The 21,746-nt window shown below is 39.2% G+C and overlaps 1 protein-coding gene across 1 annotated transcript; it reads right to left on the bottom strand.

The window, feature by feature from the left end:
* Nucleotides 1–9,756: 9,756 nt before the first annotated feature.
* LOC138324483 (sushi, von Willebrand factor type A, EGF and pentraxin domain-containing protein 1-like) lies at nucleotides 9,757–19,748 on the bottom strand. The gene is made up of 10 exons (XM_069269547.1): nucleotides 19,676–19,748; nucleotides 16,173–16,334; nucleotides 15,696–15,857; nucleotides 15,032–15,236; nucleotides 14,236–14,411; nucleotides 13,685–13,867; nucleotides 13,036–13,266; nucleotides 12,534–12,704; nucleotides 11,859–12,068; nucleotides 9,757–9,944 (listed from the first exon to the last, which is right to left on the bottom strand). Exons 1-10 carry the CDS (start codon nucleotides 19,746–19,748, stop codon nucleotides 9,757–9,759), a joined length of 1,761 nt encoding a protein of 586 aa, XP_069125648.1.
* Between the last annotated feature and the right edge of the window lie 1,998 nt (nucleotides 19,749–21,746).

The raw sequence follows: 21,746 nt of genomic DNA, 5'->3' as shown, positions 1-21,746 counted from the left end.
TCATTCTCAAATTTCATATGTAGGTTCCTCTAGGGCCCTAGTTTTGCATATTGCATTTTGGGACCAATCGGTTAACAAGAGGCCGACAGGCTACCATCTCGGATTTTGATATTTGAAGTTTGTTACCGCTATTTCTCATAAAGGACTGAAGGGATCATTCTCAAATTTCATATACAGGTCTTAGTTTTACATATTGCATTTTGAGACTGAACGGTGACCAAGTTGACCAACAGACCGCCATCTTGTATTTAAAAAGTTTAGGTGTGTTACCGATATTTTTTAGAAAGCACTGAAGTGTATATGTAGTATATTTGAAAAAGTTTGAAAAGCAGAGAAAAGATCCTCTTCCTATTGTCAGACACAGATCCTTCTTTAGTGGGCGTCAAGATCCTTCTAATGGCAGTTGATGTTTGTTATCGCTATTTCTCAGAAAGTACTAAAGATCTGTCTCAAATTTCATATGTAGGTTCCCCTTGTGCTGCCTCTAATTGCGCATATTGCATTTTGGGAGACATCGGTTTTCAATATGGCCTTACTGGCCACCATCTTCGATTTTGATTGTAAAGTTTGAAAAGCAGAGAAAAGATCCCTCTTTCCATTGTCACACATAGATCATTCTTTGGTGGGCGCCAAGCTCCCTCTGGGATCTCTTGTTAAGCATTATTTGCTCAATCCTCAGGAAACAGTCAAACTTGGATAAACATCATATCCATATAAGCCCTAATTGACCTCCTGGTGGAGTCAAAATGGCTAAAATTTCAAAAACCTGAATTCACAGATGTAATGGAATCAAATATACTGTTCATAGATTAAAATGTCAAATTGATAAAATCACTGACTGATTTCAAGAGCGTGATAGGCCAATATAGTGTTTATATATCTTTGTTCCTTTCTTTATCCGAACTCAGGTGACTGTTAAGGTCCATGGGCCTCTTGTTCAGAACCAAATGGTTTGGCACAGGGACAAGAGGGGAGACAGGGAGTAATCATCAAATGGTGGACTTTTCAACTTGCCTTTCGTCCGTGGTCCGTCCATCAACATTTCCTTGAAATCGCTACTAGTCATAGATTTCTGCATGGGTTGTAACCAAATGGGGCCAGAAACATCTTCTGAGGACGGGAAACAAAATTTGTATGAATTTTGGCTCTGACCCCCTGATGCAAACAATGACATGTTCAAGAAACTCCGTAGCAGATCCTAGACGACACTAGCCCCCACTGACCGCATCCTAATGACGTTAAAGATGTGTAGCCAGCATATTTGAAGTGTAAATTATAGATTCATGATACACGCATGGGTAAATCACTTTCCTACAATCTAAGTTTAAAATAAAGCATTATAAGACAAAAAATACTCCGTGAATCCTTATGAAAGCCAAGATGTATGTGTAATTGTTCCTGGAGGATGTACTGTCCTTTGGACGGAGCGACTGATATTCCACCGCTTGGGTTTGACAAGATGCTTGAAGTATCTTTTGGAAGTACGAAGCAACTCCCCGCTGCTCATACGTGTGCGATGATTTTGACAACTTGGAGGGGGTTCCAAGAGCCAGAAGATTTGAAACAGGCAATGACCAGGATTTCACCTCGTTTAGCACAATAAGTGACCTTTAAGAACTCGTTTATCATTACGTAACCCAACGCTACAAACTAGATCTCGACAAAACACTTTCCCAATGACCCGCTCCAGTCGACTTGATCTATCGATCTAATTATTTTAAAAAATCAATGTCATTATTTTCCAAGTCCAAGATTCATTTTTGTACATTTGTATTGTTTTTTTCTCTAGATATTATGAAGCAAATAAGTGCAGAAATGAGTGAAGAGTCATCGAACCAAGGCTTCACTTAGTCATTTAAGGATGTGCAAAGTTTAAAAAGTGATATCAATAATCAAAATGATTACAGAGGGTTCACAGTGATTACTATAATAGTTGTATGGGTAGATTGGACACATCTATACTGAATAAAACGCTGATGGAAGGGGATGAGAAGTATAATGTAATTCTGAGTAACAGATGCCCAGGTTTTTAAGCATGGATGTACCACAATTGACGCAAAATTCGTTTTACAAACATTGATAAAACAAAATATTGAAAAAAGAGATTATATGGCTGCTTTATAGATTATAGGAAAGAATTTGATCCAATTAATTGAAGTATTTGATGGCCTAAATTAATAAATCGGAAACAAAATAAAAAGTATCCAATCACTGTATCAAGATGTGAAATTTCTTATTAGATATAATGGGTTTTTGTTTGAATACTGTAGAAAGTTTTTTTTATAGTTTATATGTCAATGTTTGTGAAATGTGTTTTATTAGAGAGAACTTTGCATCAGTAGAAATTGGTTTGATTAACTTGTTTTTTAATTATCTATGCAGATGGTACAGTTTTGCTTGCCGAGTCGCCCCGTTCTCTTCAAGAAATGATTTGATACGTTAGATATATAATTCAGAAAAAGGGGTAGACTGCATGAAAGTGAGCACTGGACATATTACCTATATACATCTTGGATGGTACTGATGCGTCATGGTCCCGTCATCAGGTGAATCCTCCTTCCTTGGTTGTTTCGGCGCTGTTCACTACAACCTCCGGAGGTGCGCCGACTGGGGTGATCAGGTCCCAGCCCAGAACCACTCAGCTGTCCGGAGGTGCGCCGACTTGGGTGATCAGGTCCCAGCCCAGAACCACTCAGTTGTCCGGAGGTGCGCCGACTGGGGTGATCAGGTCCCAGCCCAGAACCACTCAGCTGTCCGGAGGTGCGCCGACTTGGGTGATCAGGTCCCAGCCCAGAACCACTCAGTTGTCCGGAGGTGCGCCGACTGGGGTGATCAGATCTCAGCACAGAACCACTCAGCTGTCACCTAGTATATTGCAACACTGTTGTTCTAATAGTTACTGTTGATACATATGATAATGTTAATATTGATGTATTCGCCGAATTCAATTATCTTGGAATGTTATTTAACTACAATGGAAAATTTAAGAAAACTCAAATTCATGTTGCAAATCAAGATAGAAAAGTTTTTTTCCGTAAGTAGTAAGTTAAAAAATCAGGCTTTTTGATACATATATTAATAGTATATTGGGATATGTAAGTGGGGGGACATCATACAGCGCCTGATGTAGAAAAGGTGCAATAATACTTGGAGTCAATAAAACGACATGTAATGATTTTGTTTATTAAGAATTAGGAAAATTAACCTTGTGTATAACCAGCAAAATAATAAGAATTTTTGAGTATTGGATAAAACTAAAAGATACTTCTAACTGTATTTTAGTAAAATAATATTTAGATACAAGAATTGAAAACAATGACGAGCAGTGAATTATCTACATTGCAAATGAACTAGAAAAATGGGTTAGCATGCATCTAGAATTAAAGTTATGCTGACTGTTATACCTGTAAATTATTGAGAATAGAATTAATGATGTACAGAGGCAAGAGTTTATAAACAATATAAGTAATACAACATGAGGTAAACTTTATAAACATTTAGTAGATAATTTTTGTTTACAATTTTATTTAACAAAGCCTACTGACACTGAATATATAAGATGTTTAACAAAAATAAGATTTTCGTCACACAATTTAAATATTGAAAATGCAAGAAAACAAAATATTTCACTAGATAATAGATCGTGTACATGTTGTGATTTAAGTGAATATCATTTTCTGCTACAAAAACAATATTTGTGTAAATTTACGTATATTAAGAAGCATTATTACAGAAGACCCAAGTTTAAAAAAAAATAGTTTAATCGTTAACAGCGTTAAAGAATGCCTAAATACTGGTAACTTTAATCATTTTGCTTGTAAGAAAAGGTCAGAAAAAATATAAAGTTAAGAATTAAATGAATTGAATTGATTACTTAAAAAAAAGAAAACTTTGAAGCGCCGCATTCTCCGTAATACATGCCTAGGCACGTCAAATGTTTATAACTGACGATAACAATAACAAAATTCCACTTTAAATTGCGGTGATTACGTAATGTGAATGACGATCACAGAACTCTTTAAATTGTGTTTCATTTTTCACACTGTCACATGGTGCATTGTTGCACTGTCACATGGTGCATTGTCACACTGTCACATGGTGCATTGTTGCACTGTCACATGGTGCATTGTCACACTGTCACATAGTGCATTGTTGCACTGTCACATGGTGCATTGTTGCACTGTCACATGGTGCATTGTTGCACTGTCACATGGTGCATTGTGTTGCACTGTCACATGGTGCATTGTGCATTGTTGCACTGTCACACATGGTGCATTGTTGCACTGTGCATCAAGTGTGCATTGTTGCACTGTCACATGTCACACTGTCACACTGGTGCATTGTTGCATGTCACTGTCACATGGTGCATTGTTGCACTGTCACACATGGTGCATTGTTGCACATGTCACATTGTGTGCACTGTCACTGTCACATGGTCACACTGTCACATGGTGTTGCACTGTCTGTCACATGGTGCATTGTTGCACTGTCACATGGTGCATTGTTGCACTGTCACATGGTGCATTGTCACACTGTCACATGGTGCATTGTTGCACTGTCACATGGTGCATTGTTGCACTGTCACATGGTGCATTGTCACACTGTCACATGGTGCATTGTTGCACTGTCACATGGTGCATTGTTGCACTGTCACATGGTGCATTGTCACACTGTCACATGGTGCATTGTTGCACTGTCACATGGTGCATTGTTGCACTGTCACATGGTGCATTGTTGCACTGTCACATGGTGCATTGTTGCACTGTCACATGGTGCATTGTCACACTGCAGTACATTGTCACACTGTCACATGGTGCATTGTTGCACTGTCACATGGTGCATTGTTGCACTGTCACATGGTGCATTGTTGCACTGTCACATGGTGCATTGTTGCACTGTCACATGGTGCATTGTTGCACTGTCACATGGTGCATTGTCACACTGTCACATGGTGCATTGTTGCACTGTCACATGGTGCATTGTTGCACTGTCACATGGTGCATTGTCACACTGTCACATGGTGCATTGTTGCACTGTCACATGGTGCATTGTTGCACTGTCACATGGTGCATTGTTGCACTGTCACATGGTGCATTGTTGCACTGTCACATGGTGCATTGTCATACTGTCACATGGTGCATTGTCACACTGTCACATAGTGCATTGTTGCACTGTCACATGGTGCATTGTTGCACTGTCACATGGTGCATTGTTGCACTGTCACATGGTGCATTGTCACACTGTCACATGGTGCATTGTCACACTGTCACATGGTGCATTGTTGCACTGTCACATGGTGCATTGTTGCACTGCCACATGGTGCATTGTTGCACTGTCACATGGTGCATTGTTGCACTGTCACATGGTGCATTGTTGCACTGTCACATGGTGCATTGTTGCACTGTCACATGGTGCATTGTCATGCTGCACATGTGCACACTGTCACATTGTTGTTGCACTGTCACATGGTGCATTGTTGCACTGTCACATGTGCATTGTCACACTGTCACATGGTGCATTGTTGTGTCACATGGTGCATGCACACTGTCACATGGTGCATTGTCACACTGTCACATGGTGCATTGTCACACTGTCACATGGTGCATTGTTGCACTGCCACATGGTGCATTGTTGCACTGTCACATGGTGCATTGTTGCACTGTCACATGGTGCATTGTTGCACTGTCACATGGTGCATTGTTGCACTGTCACATGGTGCATTGTCAACACTGTCACATGGTCACATTGTGCATTGTCACATGGTGCATGCACTGTTGTCACATGATACATGTGCATTGTTGCATAGTGCACTGTCACATGGTGCATTGTCACACTGTCACATGGTGCATTGTTGCACTGTCACATGGTGCATTGTGCACTGTTGTCACACTGTCACACATGGTGCATTGTTGCACTGTCACATGGTGCATTGTGCATTGTCACACTGTCACATGGTGCATTGTTGCACTGTCACATGGTGCATTGTTGCACTGTCACATGGTGCATTGTTGCACTGTCACATGGTGCATTGTTGCACTGTCACATGGTGCATTGTCACACTGTCACATGGTGCATTGTTGCACTGTCACATGGTGCATTGTCACACTGTCGCATTGTCACACTGTCACATGGTGCATTGTTGCACTGTCACATGGTGCATTGTTGCACTGTCACATGGTGCATTGTTGCACTGTCACATGGTGCATTGTTGCACTGTCACATGGTGCATTGTTGCACTGTCACATGGTGCATTGTTGCACTGTCACATGGTGCATTGTCACACTGTCACATGGTGCATTGTTGCACTGTCACATGGTGCATTGTCACACTGTCACATGGTGCATTGTCACACTGTCACATGGTGCATTGTTGCACTGTCACATGGTGCATTGTTGCACTGTCACATGGTGCATTGTTGCACTGTCACATGGTGCATTGTTGCACTGTCACATGGTGCATTGTTGCACTGTCACATGGTGCATTGTCACACTGTCACATGGTGCATTGTTGCACTGTCAGATGGTGTTGTCACACACATGTTGCATTGTCACACTGTCACATGGTGCATTGTTGCACTGTCACATGGTGCATTGTTGCACATGTCACATGGTGCATTGTTGCACTGTCACATGGTGCATTGTCACACTGTCACATGGTGCATTGTTGCACTGTCACATGGTGCATTGTTGCACTGTCACATGGTGCATTGTTGCACTGTCACATGGTGCATTGTCACACTGTCACATGGTGCATTGTCACACTGTCACATGGTGCATTGTTGCACTGTCACATGGTGCATTGTTGCACTGTTGTCACACTGGTGCATTGTTGCACTGCACATGGTGCATTGTCACATGTGCATTGTTGCACTGTCACATGGTGCATTGTTGCACTGTCACATGGTGCATTGTTGCACTGTCACATGGTGCATTGTTGCACTGTCACATGTTGCATTGTGCATTGTTGTCACACTGTCACATGGTGCATTGTTGCACTGTCACATGGTGCATTGTTGCACTGTCACATGGTGCATTGTTGCACACTGTCACATGGTGCATTGTTGCACTGTCACATGGTGCATGGTGCATTGTTGCACTGTCACATGGCATTGCATTGTCACACTGTCACATGGTGTCACATTGTGCACATTGTTGCATTGTCACACTGTCACATGGTGCATTGTGTCACACTGTCACATGGTGCATTGTTGCACACATGTCACATTGTGCATTGTCACACTGGTGCATTGTGCATTGTTGCACACTGTCACATGGTGCATTGTCACACTGTCACATGGTGTGTCATTGTGCATTGTTGCACTGTCACATGGTGCATTGTTGCACTGTCACATGGTGCATTGTTGCACTGTCACATGGTGCATTGTCACACTGTCACATGGTGCATTGTTGCACTGTCACATGGTGCATTGTCACACTGTCACATGTGTGCATTGTTGCACTGTCACATGGTGCATTGTGTTGCACTGTCACATGGTGCATTGTCACACTGTTTGTCACACTGTCACATGGTGCATTGTTGCACTGTCACATGGTGCATTGTTGCACACTTCACATGGTGCATTGTTGCACACTGTCACATGGTGCATTGTTGCACTGTCACATGGTGCATTGTCACACTGTCACATGGTGCATTGTTGCACTGTCACATGGTGCATTGTTGCACTGTCACATGGTGCATTGTTGCACTGTCACATGGTGCATTGTTGCACTGTCACATGGTGCATTGTCACACTGTCACATAGTGCATTGTTGCACTGTCACATGGTGCATTGTTGCACTGTCACATGGTGCATTGTTGCACTGTCACATGGTGCATTGTTGCACTGTCACATGGTGCATTGTTGCACTGTCACATGGTGCATTGTTGCACTGTCACATGGTGCATTGTCACACTGTCACATGGTGCATTGTTGCACTGTCACATGGTGCATTGTTGCACTGTCACATGGTGCATTGTTGCACTGTCACATGGTGCATTGTTGCACTGTCACATGGTGTATTGTCACATGGTGCATTGTTGCACTGTCACATGGTGCATTGTTGCACTGTCACATGGTGCATTGTCACACTGTCACATGGTGCATTGTTGCACTGTCACATGGTGCATTGTTGCACTGTCACATGGTGCATTGTTGCACTGTCACATGGTGCATTGTTGCACTGTCACATGGTGCATTGTTGCACTGTCACATGGTGCATTGTTGCACTGTCACATGGTGCATTGTCACTGCCACATGGTGCATTGTTGCACTGTCACATGGTGCATTGTTGCACTGTCACATGGTGCATTGTTGCACTGTCACATGGTGCATTGTCACACTGTCACATGGTGCATTGTCACACTGTCACATGGTGCATTGTTGCACTGTCACATGGTGCATTGTTGCACTGTCACATGGTGCATTGTCACACTGTCACATGGTGCATTGTTGCACTGTCACATGGTGCATTGTCACACTGTCACATGGTGCATTGTCACACTGTCACATGGTGCATTGTTGCACTGTCACATGGTGCATTGTCACACTGTCACATGGTGCATTGTTGCACTGTCACATGGTGCATTGTTGTCACTGTGCACATGGTGCATTGTTGCACTGTGTCACACATGTCACATTGTTGCACACTGTCACATGGTGCATTGTTGCACTGTCACATGGTGCATTGTTGCACTGTCACATGGTGCATTGTCACACTGTCACATGGTGCATTGTTGCACTGTCACATGGTGCATTGTCACACTGTCACATGGTGCATTGTTGCACTGTCACATGGTGCATTGTTGCACTGTCACATGGTGCATTGTCACACTGTCACATGTGTCACATGGTGCATTGTTGCACTGTCACATGGTGTGCATTGTCACATGGTGCATTGTCACTGTCACATGGTGCATTGTTGCACTGTCACATGGTGCATTGTTGCACTGTCACATGGTTGTCATTGTGTCACATGGTGCACTGTCACATGGTGCATTGTTTGCACTGTCACATGGTGCATTGTTGCACTGTCACATGGTCACATTGCACTGTCACTGTCACATGGTGCATTGTCACACTGTCACATGGTGCATTGTCACACTGTCACATGGTGCATTGTCACACTGTCACATGGTGCATTGTTGCACTGTCACATAGTGCATTGTTGCATTGTTGCACTTTGTCACATGTCACATGGTGCATTGTTGCACTGTCACATGGTGCATTGTTGCACTGTCACATGGTGCATTGTTGCACTGTCACATGGTGCATTGTCACACTGTCACATGGTGCATTGTTGCACTGTCACATGGTGCATTGTTGCACTGTCACATGGTGCATTGTCATACTGTCACATGGTGCATTGTCACACTGTCACATGGTGCATTGTTGCACTGTCACATGGTGCATTGTCTGCACTGTCACATGGTGCATTGTTGCACTGTCACATGGTGCATTGTTGCACTGTCACATGGTGCATTGTCACACTGTCACATGGTGCATTGTCACACTGTCCACATGGTGCATTGTTTGTTGCACTGTCACATGGTGCATTGTCACACTGTCACACTGGTGTGCATTGTTGCACTGTCACATGGTGCATTGTTGCACACTGTCACATGGTGCATTGTTGCACTGTCACATGGTGCATTGTTGCACTGTCACATGGTGCATTGTTGCACATGTCACATATTGCATTGTTGCACTGTCACATGGTGCATTGTGCATTGCACTGTCACATGTGCATTGTTGCACTGTCACATGGTGCATTGTTGCACTGTCACATGGTGCATTGTCACACTGTCACATGTGTTGCACACTGTCACATGGTGCATTGTCACACTGTCACATGGTGCATTGTTGCACTGTGTCACATGGTGCATTGTTGCAATATGGTGCATCACATGGTGCATTGTTGCACTGCCACATGGTGCATTGTTGCACACTGTCACATGGTGCATTGTCACACTGTCACTGTGTCACATGTCACATGTACATTGTCATTTTTGCACTGTCACATGGTGCATTGTCACACTGTCACATGGTGCATTGTTGCACTGTCACATGGTGCATTGTTGCACTGTCACATGGTGCATTGTTGCACTGTCACATGGTGCATTGCTTCTTCAGAGTGTCCTGATTGGTAAAGCTAGAGACATTTATTCTTCTTTATCTGTTGATGACATTTCAAATTACCAAGTAGTCAAGAAAGCTATTTTGAAAGCTTATGAGTTAGTTCCTGAGGCTTACCGCCAGAAATTTCGAAACTCGAGAAAGAGAGATGAACAAACTCCTGTAGAATTTGCCAGAGAAAAAAAACAATTGTTTAATAAGTGGTGTGATTCTAAAGAAATTGATGAGGATTTCGGTAAATTGAGGCAATTATTGTTGATAGAGGAGTTTAAACGTTGTGTCCACATAAACATAAAAACTCATTTAGATGAGAGAAAAGTTGAAACACTTAGTGAAGCAGCTACAATGGCTGATGATTACGCTCTCACCCACAAAGGCTCATTTGTTAAAAACAGTTCTCAAGACAAAAACAGTACCACAGGTACTAGTAAATTTGGTCAGCCTAGGAACCCAACCTTTAGTGGCCCTTCTAACGACAAACCTGCACAGTCAGCCTACCGTAATTTTATAATGGACTGCTAAGCTTGTTAAGGATGTTACGGGTAATATATCACGCAAGTATACATTAAGACAGGGTATAGAACGAAAAGAAAATACCTTGTAAAACGGTTTAATGATCATCCAAACAATTGGTGTATCTTTTAACGCCAATTACCGTAATTTCTTCTAATAACTTTTTAGTTCTTGCAAGTTTACGTAACATAATTACATTTACTTCATTATTGAATAAATATAATATGTTTTTTATCCTTTGATATTTGAGATTATCAGTTTTGAAATGTTATCTTTCTGTGTTTAAAATCCTTTCACTGCTGATATGAATTCTATTTATTTATTTATATATGTATTGTCCTGTCTCTGCTGTGTTTGTCTTAATTTATATTCTGTTTTTATGTCTTTTTCTTCCCTTCTCACGGTATATCATCCACATTGTATGTGTTACAAATGTGCTCCATTTGTTTAGCTTATGCAATATTAACATGTATTCTGTCAATTTTTAACCTATACCACATTGTTATTGTATGTATATAAGAGCCTTGTATTGCGGTTTTTCTTTTTTTGTTTGTAGTATGTAGCGTGGAACATTTTATGCAGCATCATTTTTAGCTTTGCTCTGTTAACATATCCCATAAAATATATCTACATTATAATGTATGTTTTTGTTTTGAAACTGTATGCTGTGAAAAAAATTATGTTTGTCGCAAGAATAGCTCTACAGAGCTAATGTAATTTCATTGTATGTAACGACACTAACTAAAACTTCTTGTATCTTTATCTTGTATCTTGGAAAAAGTAATGTTATTTATCGAAAATAGAGCAGTGTAAAGAGTTATAAAAACGGGTGTAAAAACGGATGCACATATAAACCAAAAACAATATTTATAAAGTTACATAAGATCCTGATAACTTAAGTGTTTACAAGTACTATTTTAAGCTTTCAAAACATGTACAGACGAGTTGGGTTTGCTTTCTTAAAATACAATAATTGTATAGTTTATACCTTTATTACATTTGGAAGATAAAACTATAAAGAGAAATGAAAATAAAAAACAACACATTTGTAACGAATGTAAAATATAAATAGCTCACCCCATCTATTTCTTAGGCGTTAATTATAAATATATTCTGCAAAAGTCAATTATTGTCCGAATCATAATTTATGATTTTGCTCTGTCTGCATGTTAGCTGCTTTGATATAACGGTACATTATCGGAATAAAACATACTTGTACAATCCGGAAGTCTCCCGTACGGATTGTCGTCGGTTTGGAAGTCCCAGAGATGGAAGGTATCCGGTCCACAGCGGTAACTCTCTTTGGCAGCGTGATCGAAATCATAACCATCTTCACACGCCAGGCTACAGTTGATGGCATCGTCAGACGTGTCCCAATGACAATCGAGGACAGCGTGGGCGGGAGTTGTCAGATTGGTACATGCTACAATGAACATCCATTTCATTTGGATAAAAAATTATGGCCGACACAAAATGTTAAAGGTCAATATTTTATATATACAGAATCTTAAATGAGTGTTCATTTTATATGAAATTTTATGAAACGAGTTTAAGGCTTTTTATCGGCGAACCTGGTAAAGCCTAAGCGAGTAAAATTTAAAACTTCAAGATTAAGCTTTGAAATAAACTATGCCAATGAAATGTGTTTCAGGTTATATTATACTAGTGACATATGCAAAAATATGACATTGGCGAAGTCGGGCGGATTATGTGATAAATGGCATTCTATAACTCTATAATTATATAACGAAGAAAAATGTTATAATGAATGTGGAGTAAATGTGAACCGTATATGCTATTGTTTTCATCTATTACTCCTACTGCAATTACATTGTTTAAAGTTTACATCGACTGTGTGAATGCAAAGAATGTTGTAAAGATACATTACCAGTACAATTTTCCAAAATGCAGGTGTCGTATTCGATAGCATCTCCCTGACAATTTTTCCCGCCATTATCCGGAGTAGGGCTGTTACAAAGCCTCACTCTGGAGGTGGTTCCTTCTCCACAGGTTGTAGAACATGTGGTCCAGTTACTCCACACGCTCCACTCACCATCGACTATCATGAAGACGGTTAGAAAGTATTTAACATTAATTACTTATCGTATGTGGATATACAATGTACATTTAACACGTCAAGTACATTAACGCCGGAATACTGTACATATGATGGGGCTTTCGCAGTTTTGTTTGGACATTTGATATTGTTTTCATGTTAAGCTCAAATTTCGATGAACGTTTTTACATGAAATCCTGTGTGATGAAGAAACATATATATATATAACTAGTAACAATACTATGTATTTATTTGTAACTGGAAGACATAATTTTCCATATTAATAACAAAGAAATAAACTTTAATAAAGATTAATGTAAGAATATATTCATACCGACTGCGACTTCACAAAGTTCTCCTTTGAAGTTTACATCACAATAACACGTGTAACCACCAACACCGTCAACGCACGTGGAGTTGTTCTCACAAACATTGTCAGTACAGTCGTCAATGTTGATTCCACAGTGATCTCCCTTTAATCCAATCGGGCATTCACAGCTGTATGTATTCAAACCGTCTATACACGTACCACCATTACATGCATCCGTAGTACAATCGTCATGGTCTGATGAGAACAAACGATTTGAATTTACCTTTTCTTAAGTATTTATGTTCATTACAGAGGCACAGTATGAGATGGAAGATATCAAACGATATAAATGTTGTAGCTTTATTATATAACTACATGTAATTTATAAGGTTTTATATATTATAATAAAATAAAATTGGCTGATGTTTAATTACACCGGATATGTCCCCTATTGATCAAATTGGTTACCTGTGAAAATTAATATAATCTTTAAGCTTGCTTTTCTATGCAAACTATTTAAGTATTTGTATATACGTGCATGTTTTTAAATGATGGATGAAGATTTAAACTAAGCTCTAGGTGATGGAAGTTCTTAAACTAACTCAAGTTTACAATACGTTTATTGTTATCCATATATATTTGTAATACACCTAATATGAAAGCTCTGAATTACCGTCGCATTCACTTGGTATTTGTAAAAAGACATGGTCATCGTCGATTGTCTCGAATTGTTTCCATCCTAATATATCCCCTTGTGTGGTACTGTGGCAATGCGAGGTCTCCCTCACTATAGATCTGACGTCACGTTGTTTGGACCATATATTTAGTTGGGATAAGCTGCCAACAAATTCTCCTTCTGTAAACAACAGAAATCAGTAGACTGTAATCAATAGTTTTCAATACACATAGCAAAGAACATAAAATTGTAAGACTCACACATGTGATGCCAACGATATTACATGATGCATACTTAACCTTTTATCACAATATCGAAAGAGTAAAGCATTAAGCATTGTTCTAAATGTTTGGAAAACTATACCAAGAATTGTTCAACAAAGATATTGATTATGCAACAGTCAACTGGAGGAAAGTGTTTTGTTGTAATATCATATACAAATTGACGTCATTCCATATCATTTTACGAAGATGTTTTGCAATATTCAAACAAGAGTAAATTTCACTGATGAATTGATCATACAGAATATTAACGTTCAGACTACATACCAGCTACAACAACTCGCGGATTGTGGTTGATAGAAAGAGCTGATTGGCTGTGTGCATGGTTCTGGAGACCAATCACCGTGGAGTCCACATATAACTTTACATCTGACTTGTTCACGTGGACCAGAATGGTGTGCCACCTGGTGTCATTTATAGTTAGATCTGATGTCGCCTTAAATCTAAAAAAATAATTTAATGACTAATTAAGAACTGTATTAAAAGACAAATACATCACCCCGGATAATCACTTGATAACTGGTTTAATTACACCATCATGTCGAAATAAATAATATACAAAATCATTAAAAAAGATGTGAAAAACCACTTACAATACGAAAAGCATATCATAAATATCATCACAAACTTTGATACTTGAGTTGCTTCTTTGGATTCAAGAATGATTGAAACTTCCGCAATATAAAAAATAATTGATATAATCCGCATGTATATAATTCGAAACACAAATAAAATACCATAATAAACCCGGATCAAATCAGTTAATTTAGATATAAAACAGAACGAAGGTAATTAGCACATTTGAATATCGACATCTAATATAATACAAGATAAAAATTTCTAAACCATCATACTCCCCCAAACCCCACCACACTCATTTATACCTCCGAACAAAGCCAGATGAGTCAATCCCCACCCACTCAGTCTCGTCCTCCAGCACCAACAGACCAGTATCTAAGCCTCCGGGTCCATTGCAAAGGACTATCGGCTTCTTTAAGTAAAATCGTCTTTACTCTTGAAAAAGTAGCGACTACTATAAAACAAACATGTCACATAAGCTTACCGATTTCCTTCGATCTCCACCCTACTTCGATTCAATGCAACATTAAGTTCTTGGTCTGGATATATAACCTTTATAACTGATCCTAACTCAACATTGTCCTGTATCTTTATCCAGAAACTGACAGTAAATCCATCACCTCGGCTTAAGGTTGAATTTAACGGATGTACAGCACTTCCATTAGTGTTTGTAATTACAAGGTCAAAATCTGAAACAATTGTTATGGGTTTATTACTATATAAATGAAGCGAGCTCGTTACATAAGAATTGGAGTTGATCTTAAAATGCATGATGCTCTAGACAATCCACGCATACTGTTAACTAATTTATTTTTGCACGGGATTAAAGTTCGCGTATTTAACAGCCAATTAAAATTCGCGAAAAGAAATAACCGCGAAAACGTTTCAATTACAAATGAAATAAACTTCAAATTAAATTTCTTTGAAAATGCCGTTTGAAATGATAGTGCGAATATAAACGCCGATTTTATAACAAATCAAATTAACTTTTGAACTATGAATGGCGAAATTAAATTGGTGTGAAAAATGAAAAGCGAAAATATGTCACCGCGAAAATCAATTGTTTAACAGTTATTGGTCTTGGTAAAGGAAAACATACCGTACATTAAATCTCAAAAGTTGTCTTCGCAGATTTTGTCATTACTGACCTTCACAGCTCGCCTCAGAAGTTTCTCCTTCGTGGATTGTTGTACGAGATACTGGACATGAAGAACACTCCGTGGAACCATACGTATCTGTGTACGACCCAACATCACACAGGGAACACGGTGGTAGTCCGCTTATGGAATACGTCCCAGGGCTACAGGCAACTACAATTTTCAACATAAGGCATCTGTTTCCTGGATTCCCAGTTTAAATTTTGCAAAACACAATCATATCGCATAATTTCGTGTTTTCTTCCCTATTTTACCTCAGAGCTACTTGATGTGCTTAAAGTTTGTATTCTATTTTGTATAAATTTGCATATTTATATACATAACGGACTATTTCGCATTGAATTAATAATGCAACAAACAGGAATCGTATTGCATTAATTAAAACAATTATACTATGTACAAAATCAACGATACTAAATTTGTCAAACCTTTACATCTCAGAAACACTTTTACATTCGAACACATTACCTTCACAATCCGTTCCTGATTTTGCCCCTTTATGCCGTGTAGTCCTGCCGACTGAACACTGAATACAATCGGTCTGGGCTGCTGCTGGTTGGTACTGACCAGTGGGACAAAGAGGACATTCCTGTTTATCGTCGTCATAGAACGTTCCAGATGGACACTCAACTAGGAAAATGTTAGGGCAGAAGTAAATTGTACTCTCATAGTGAAGGGGTGTTTCTGTTGCAAGCTTTGCGAAATTGTAACTAAACAGGTGGATCCTGTATTATTCATATGGGATGTTATTGTTTTGTTTCCTCGTGGAAAAAAAAGTGGAAGAATGGATGGAGGAATGAAAAAATAATCTTGCTTACGTAACATATTTAGATAAATAAATGTGTTCTTATGGAAAGGTACTACTAGATAAAGTCTGTTAAGTCAAAAGTTTATTCTGAAGAGATATGACATTATGCTTTTTATACGGTATAGACGGTTATTTTCGCTTGTCAAATCTCAGATCTATACAAGGGAAAATTCGCGTTTAAATGTCCCGCGAAATCGCGAAAATATCATCTCCGTCGAAATATCCGGCTATATAGTATCTATAAGATGGACCCAACAACTAAACAATATGCCATACCTTTAGTCATATACAGAATATTGAATACAAATATAGTACCAACATACCACAGGATTCGCTGGTATATGATGGGATGGTTTGGCCCTCACAACAATCTGAAGTTCATCACTATGAGCGTCCTGAACGATGAGAGTATCATTTCCATCCAAGTGTATATTCAGGGAATTGTTTTCCTCGCGAGATTTGACAACCCATGCCTTTATCTTTTCGTTTAGCTTGGCGAATGAATGATTTCTGAAAGCGTTCGCTGTTGTGATTTCTATGTTAAAATCAATTATTATTCCGGCCGATCTTTTACCTGATTGAAAGCCACAATTTCACCTACAAGTCAAACGTATTCTAATGTAATGTACGATTAAGCATGAGTAATACACATAGAATCGTAATTCACGATTATAATAAGACAATTCACAACCAAACAACCTTAAGGCCAATCTGAAAAGCTTGACCTAAACAAATTCGCGCTGAAATTGACCTTGATTACCTGAAACATGTTTGCCTAGTGTATACAACTATCGAAGATTTGTCAAATGAATAGGATAATGCTGAAGTTGCAGTTTAGCAAGTATTAGTGTATAATTTTCTGGGGAAAGTTAAAACTTTTCATTTCGTTTTCAGTTTTTAAAATAAAGTAGTGTTTAAATTCGTCATGAATAACAATAATTAATAAAACAATACAATCACCTCAACATTTCTAGTGTAACAGCTTTCCACGTGGTTGGTATGCACATAATCATTTATAGAACGACTTTAACAGAATTTGTATAAACTTCTGTCTGAATGGGTAATCGCAACAGTGGAGCTTTTCAACTGTTCACCATCATAGTAAATAGTCCAATACTTATTCCAGCGGACGCCGTAGTGGCTATGGGATGGTCCCCTATACAATAAAAAAGCAAAACAATGGCATATTTTAAATACTCCAATATAATTTCCACATATTGTACTATGTTGACGATTGTTTTTTATTAAATAAGAACTTCAAAGAGCAAATTGTATATCATAATAACTACTATGGTTAGTACGGGGATTAAGAGGTTTTTTTCAGCAAGTGAGTAGAGCTAGATGAGATCCCATATGTTGTTCCCACCCACTTCTAATGATCACGCAACCTCCGCCTGTATACCCCATGGCCATGCGGACAACAACAGCTACTAATAGCCTCTGCCCTTTAATTGACCCAAAATCGGATGTTTCGTGTCCTAGAGTATAGAAAACAGAAAAAGACCCTAGAGAATAGAGCTATCAACATCTCTTTGGTGAAATATAGCAAGACCTGGTGTAAACAAGCGTCACCCCTAAAGACTTGTGATATGTTCGTAATCAACAAGGACAGGTTTGGGAAAGGACAGCGGTATACGCAAGGGGATTATCATCTCTTGGGCAGGGCCAGTAATTAACTTGCACTCTGCCCAAGGCGCTTGTTCATGGGCACTATTCGTAATATGTTAGGGAAACCAGCGACGTTTTTTTATTTGACACAAAGGTTTAAACTGGGCCTTGGTCACATGGAACAATGGCAATTGGATCCCAGTTGCATAGTGGGGAGGTAAAAGTTTATGTGAAGACGATACAGAAAGAGCAAGCTCAAGTCACAATGTAGAGGTAAGGCAGTGTCCTTTGCCGATGTTTTATTGGAAACTGGGAAATATTTCTGTGTACATTTTGGAGCACCTCGGGCGCGAGTCTGGGTGGCGTTACAGAAAGATTATATTTTGTTGAGGACCAGGACCTTTCTCCTCCTGCATTTTTCAATCGCCGGTGATTGAGCGGGGGACTTAGGTCAGGTAGTAACCCAGAAGGTTAAGCGACTGACTGACAACAAGATATTTACGATTTAGACATTAAGAGTCGGTTAAAACTTTAACGGGGGAAAAGGCCAATACATTTGTAGTTATGAGAATGGAGGATCCACACATTTGTCCGATAGAGGCCCTAGAAAAACTTATGCCGAGGGAGTCGGGACTCATGGGAGTAGATTTATCGGTGGGGTATCTGTTTTAGACCCATGGGTTAGTTTGAAGGAATCTGTGATGTAGGAACCGCTGTCGTAGTCAGTGGTACAATAGAAAAGACTGAAAGTATTATCTGGCGTACTCCGTTTGTGACAAAGGTGGAAGACCCCATCATAGCCTCAGGGAGGATGAGCTGTATCCCCCTGTAATTTGACAGGGTCTGCCACGAGGGCGGAGGTGATGAGCCATAGAGTGTGGTATATACTTTCTAGGAGCGGTTGAATAGGTATAGTGTAGGTCCCGATGTATGGTGGACACAGCCATGTGACTTCGGCTCATATTTCGCGGATGTCGGGACGCGGATGCTGTTGATCACAACTCTGCAGGACAGCTGACCCATACTCAGATCTACCCCCATGAATGCGTTGTAGTGGGGCGGGGGGAGGAGGGGGATAGGGGCTAGTTTAATAAAAGAGGGTCGTTTGGACTTGCCAAGGGATCGGGTTTCAACTATATATAACCTATCATTTGTGTTAAGGAGTTTGGACCATAGTAGCATAGTCTGGTCGGTGGTTAATGATTAAAAGTATCGGTGTGTCAGAAAGTATATGAGCCAGTGGGGAGAGATGCCATATTGATGATTTCATGTAACCTGTACTTTTAGCCAATGTGACATAGAAAGAATAGAAATTTCTCTCATTATGTTTATTGACGATGTTTATAGTCTTGTCATTCTAGTTTTAACTATATGATAATGGGTGTTTAAATTAGTGATGGGGAATGTTTTAAATTTCCTATGTCCAGTGAAACGAGTAAAATTGAGTCCAGAGTGGATGAGTTCCACCCAAATTCAATATATATGGCAAATATTCCCGATAGAGATGTCCGGTTGAATGAGATCAATATTCCAAGTGAAATCTCGCGAGGTTTACCCATTTGCCCCTCAGTTCCTGCGAGAGCCGCGAAGGGAATAGAATGTGAGGCAGGTTGTGTGATACAGTGCATAGTGGCGTTGAAAAAAAGTAATGTTATACAATCTTACGTGGTTAGCCATTGCCATCAACGATTTCCCACCCCAATGACTAATATAAGGAAATCGTTTCGCCACGGAGAGATTTCGGTTGGTATAGCATCAATATTCCAACCATATCATCACTTATTGATGTATATTTATAGCGTGTTTGATTTTGAATCTTTCGAATCATTTTGTTAAATTCGGTATGGTTAATATTGTTTTAAAAGCAAATATATGGGGGCCCGCACTCAATCATGTGAACTTGTGTTTACATATAAAATACCCATCCAACAATCCTTGCGACAATAAGGCCATTGAGTCCGGGTGTTCCATGTTCCAAAAATCAATTTCCATCTATGCTGGCTCTTATATGTGTACAACAACATATACCTATTACTGGAACCCTGGTGGTGCATAGCCTTTTCCTCAGTGAACATCATGACCACACCTTCCCTCCCAACCAGTAATCACAAGCAACAGCACCATGTGATGGGGGTTCAAGTCGATCCTCACAAAGATGTTTGTCTACAAATACACAAAACATACGAAACAGGTAGCAGTATTATCAAAACTGACGGCATACACTTTTCCTTAAACAAAAGACCAACAATGCCGAAACGCTGTCGTTACAATTCAAATTTCCAACCGTTTCTGCGCGTTTAATCAAAACCTGCGTTTAATAAATGACCCTTTATTTTTAAATACTTCTATGATTAAACACATCTATATACCTTCGCAGAAAGGCTGCAGAGAGCCCCATCTCCAAGACACGACCTGGCCATTGCTGTCTTTCTCACAACTTGCCTGGCTTGATCCCTTAATAACAGACCCGCATGCATAATTTTTTTAATTTATTTATCCATGAAAAGTTATGCATAAAGCTTAGCCAAACTGCTTCCTTTCACGTACGTCACTACGTTATCAGAGGGCGATACTAAAATTTTTTCGGGCATCTCCGAACTAAAAGGATGCAAGGCAATAATCCTTTCGAAAATTTGACAGTTATTATGGTTGTTGAATAATTTATATTATGAATAAATATCTGATCATTTAAGCATATGTTACTGTTGTAAAATCCTACAAGAAAAAAAAGACATTAATTTACAGTATAATTTAATCCATGCCAAAAATAAGTGTCATGCAAGTATCGTGTATTGTGAATGTTGCACAAAGCATTCAATAAGGTAAGAATTGCCCGTGAGTTTTCTTTTACCGATGATCGCCCAATCAGTTTTCGTTACAGCTGTCCCGATAGAGAAAAATAAAACTTCAATATAATTTGTATTTCGGACATCAAAAAACAGTACAACTATAATCCTTTTCGATAGTTATAGTCAGAGGTTAAAATTTGAATTCCGAGAATTTAACTCCGAGGTGGCTGTAATCAACAATCTAACCTCTGTTTTACATTGCCAATCATATTTTATTAGGGATTTTCCATTTACTGATGGAATTCTCTATTGTTATTTGTTATGTTTTTTTCTTCTTTTTCTTTTTTTATTTCAACAAATGTCGTCTCCCGTAACGATTCGGCCTACGAATTTCATTTTTGGCTTGTTGTTAAAACGTTCAAAAGTTTTTGAAAAGCGCCTTCAATTCTGTAAATAACGATCAAGGTCAAGGTCTCAGTCGTAAAAACTGTCATTTGTGCATGACCCTACGTTGTAAATATTGTCCCACGTTTCGTTATTCAGGTAGATCGTGCGTTGCACGTTCCTTTCTCATTAACATGCTATCAGAGAATATTTCAAGGTCAAGAGTTCGCTATGGGGTCAAACAAAGTCAAAATGAAATAATGATAGCAAAAGGTTGTACGGATTTGATATGATAAATCAAACTCTCAGAAATATATAATGAAAAGGTGAAGGTACCGATCTCATCCAAAAAAAAAAGTTTATTTCCCGGCCAAAACTAACTTACTGTTTTAAGGATTAAATCTTGCTTGTGTCGATTCATGGGGTTATTAATTGAGTTCCTCTTGAAACAAA

This window comes from Argopecten irradians, chromosome 5 (genome assembly GCF_041381155.1).
Source record: "Argopecten irradians isolate NY chromosome 5, Ai_NY, whole genome shotgun sequence".
Classification (NCBI taxonomy): domain Eukaryota; kingdom Metazoa; phylum Mollusca; class Bivalvia; order Pectinida; family Pectinidae; genus Argopecten; species Argopecten irradians.
The sequence above is the reverse complement of the archived record's forward strand: the minus strand, read 5'-3'. Positions and strand labels throughout refer to the sequence as shown.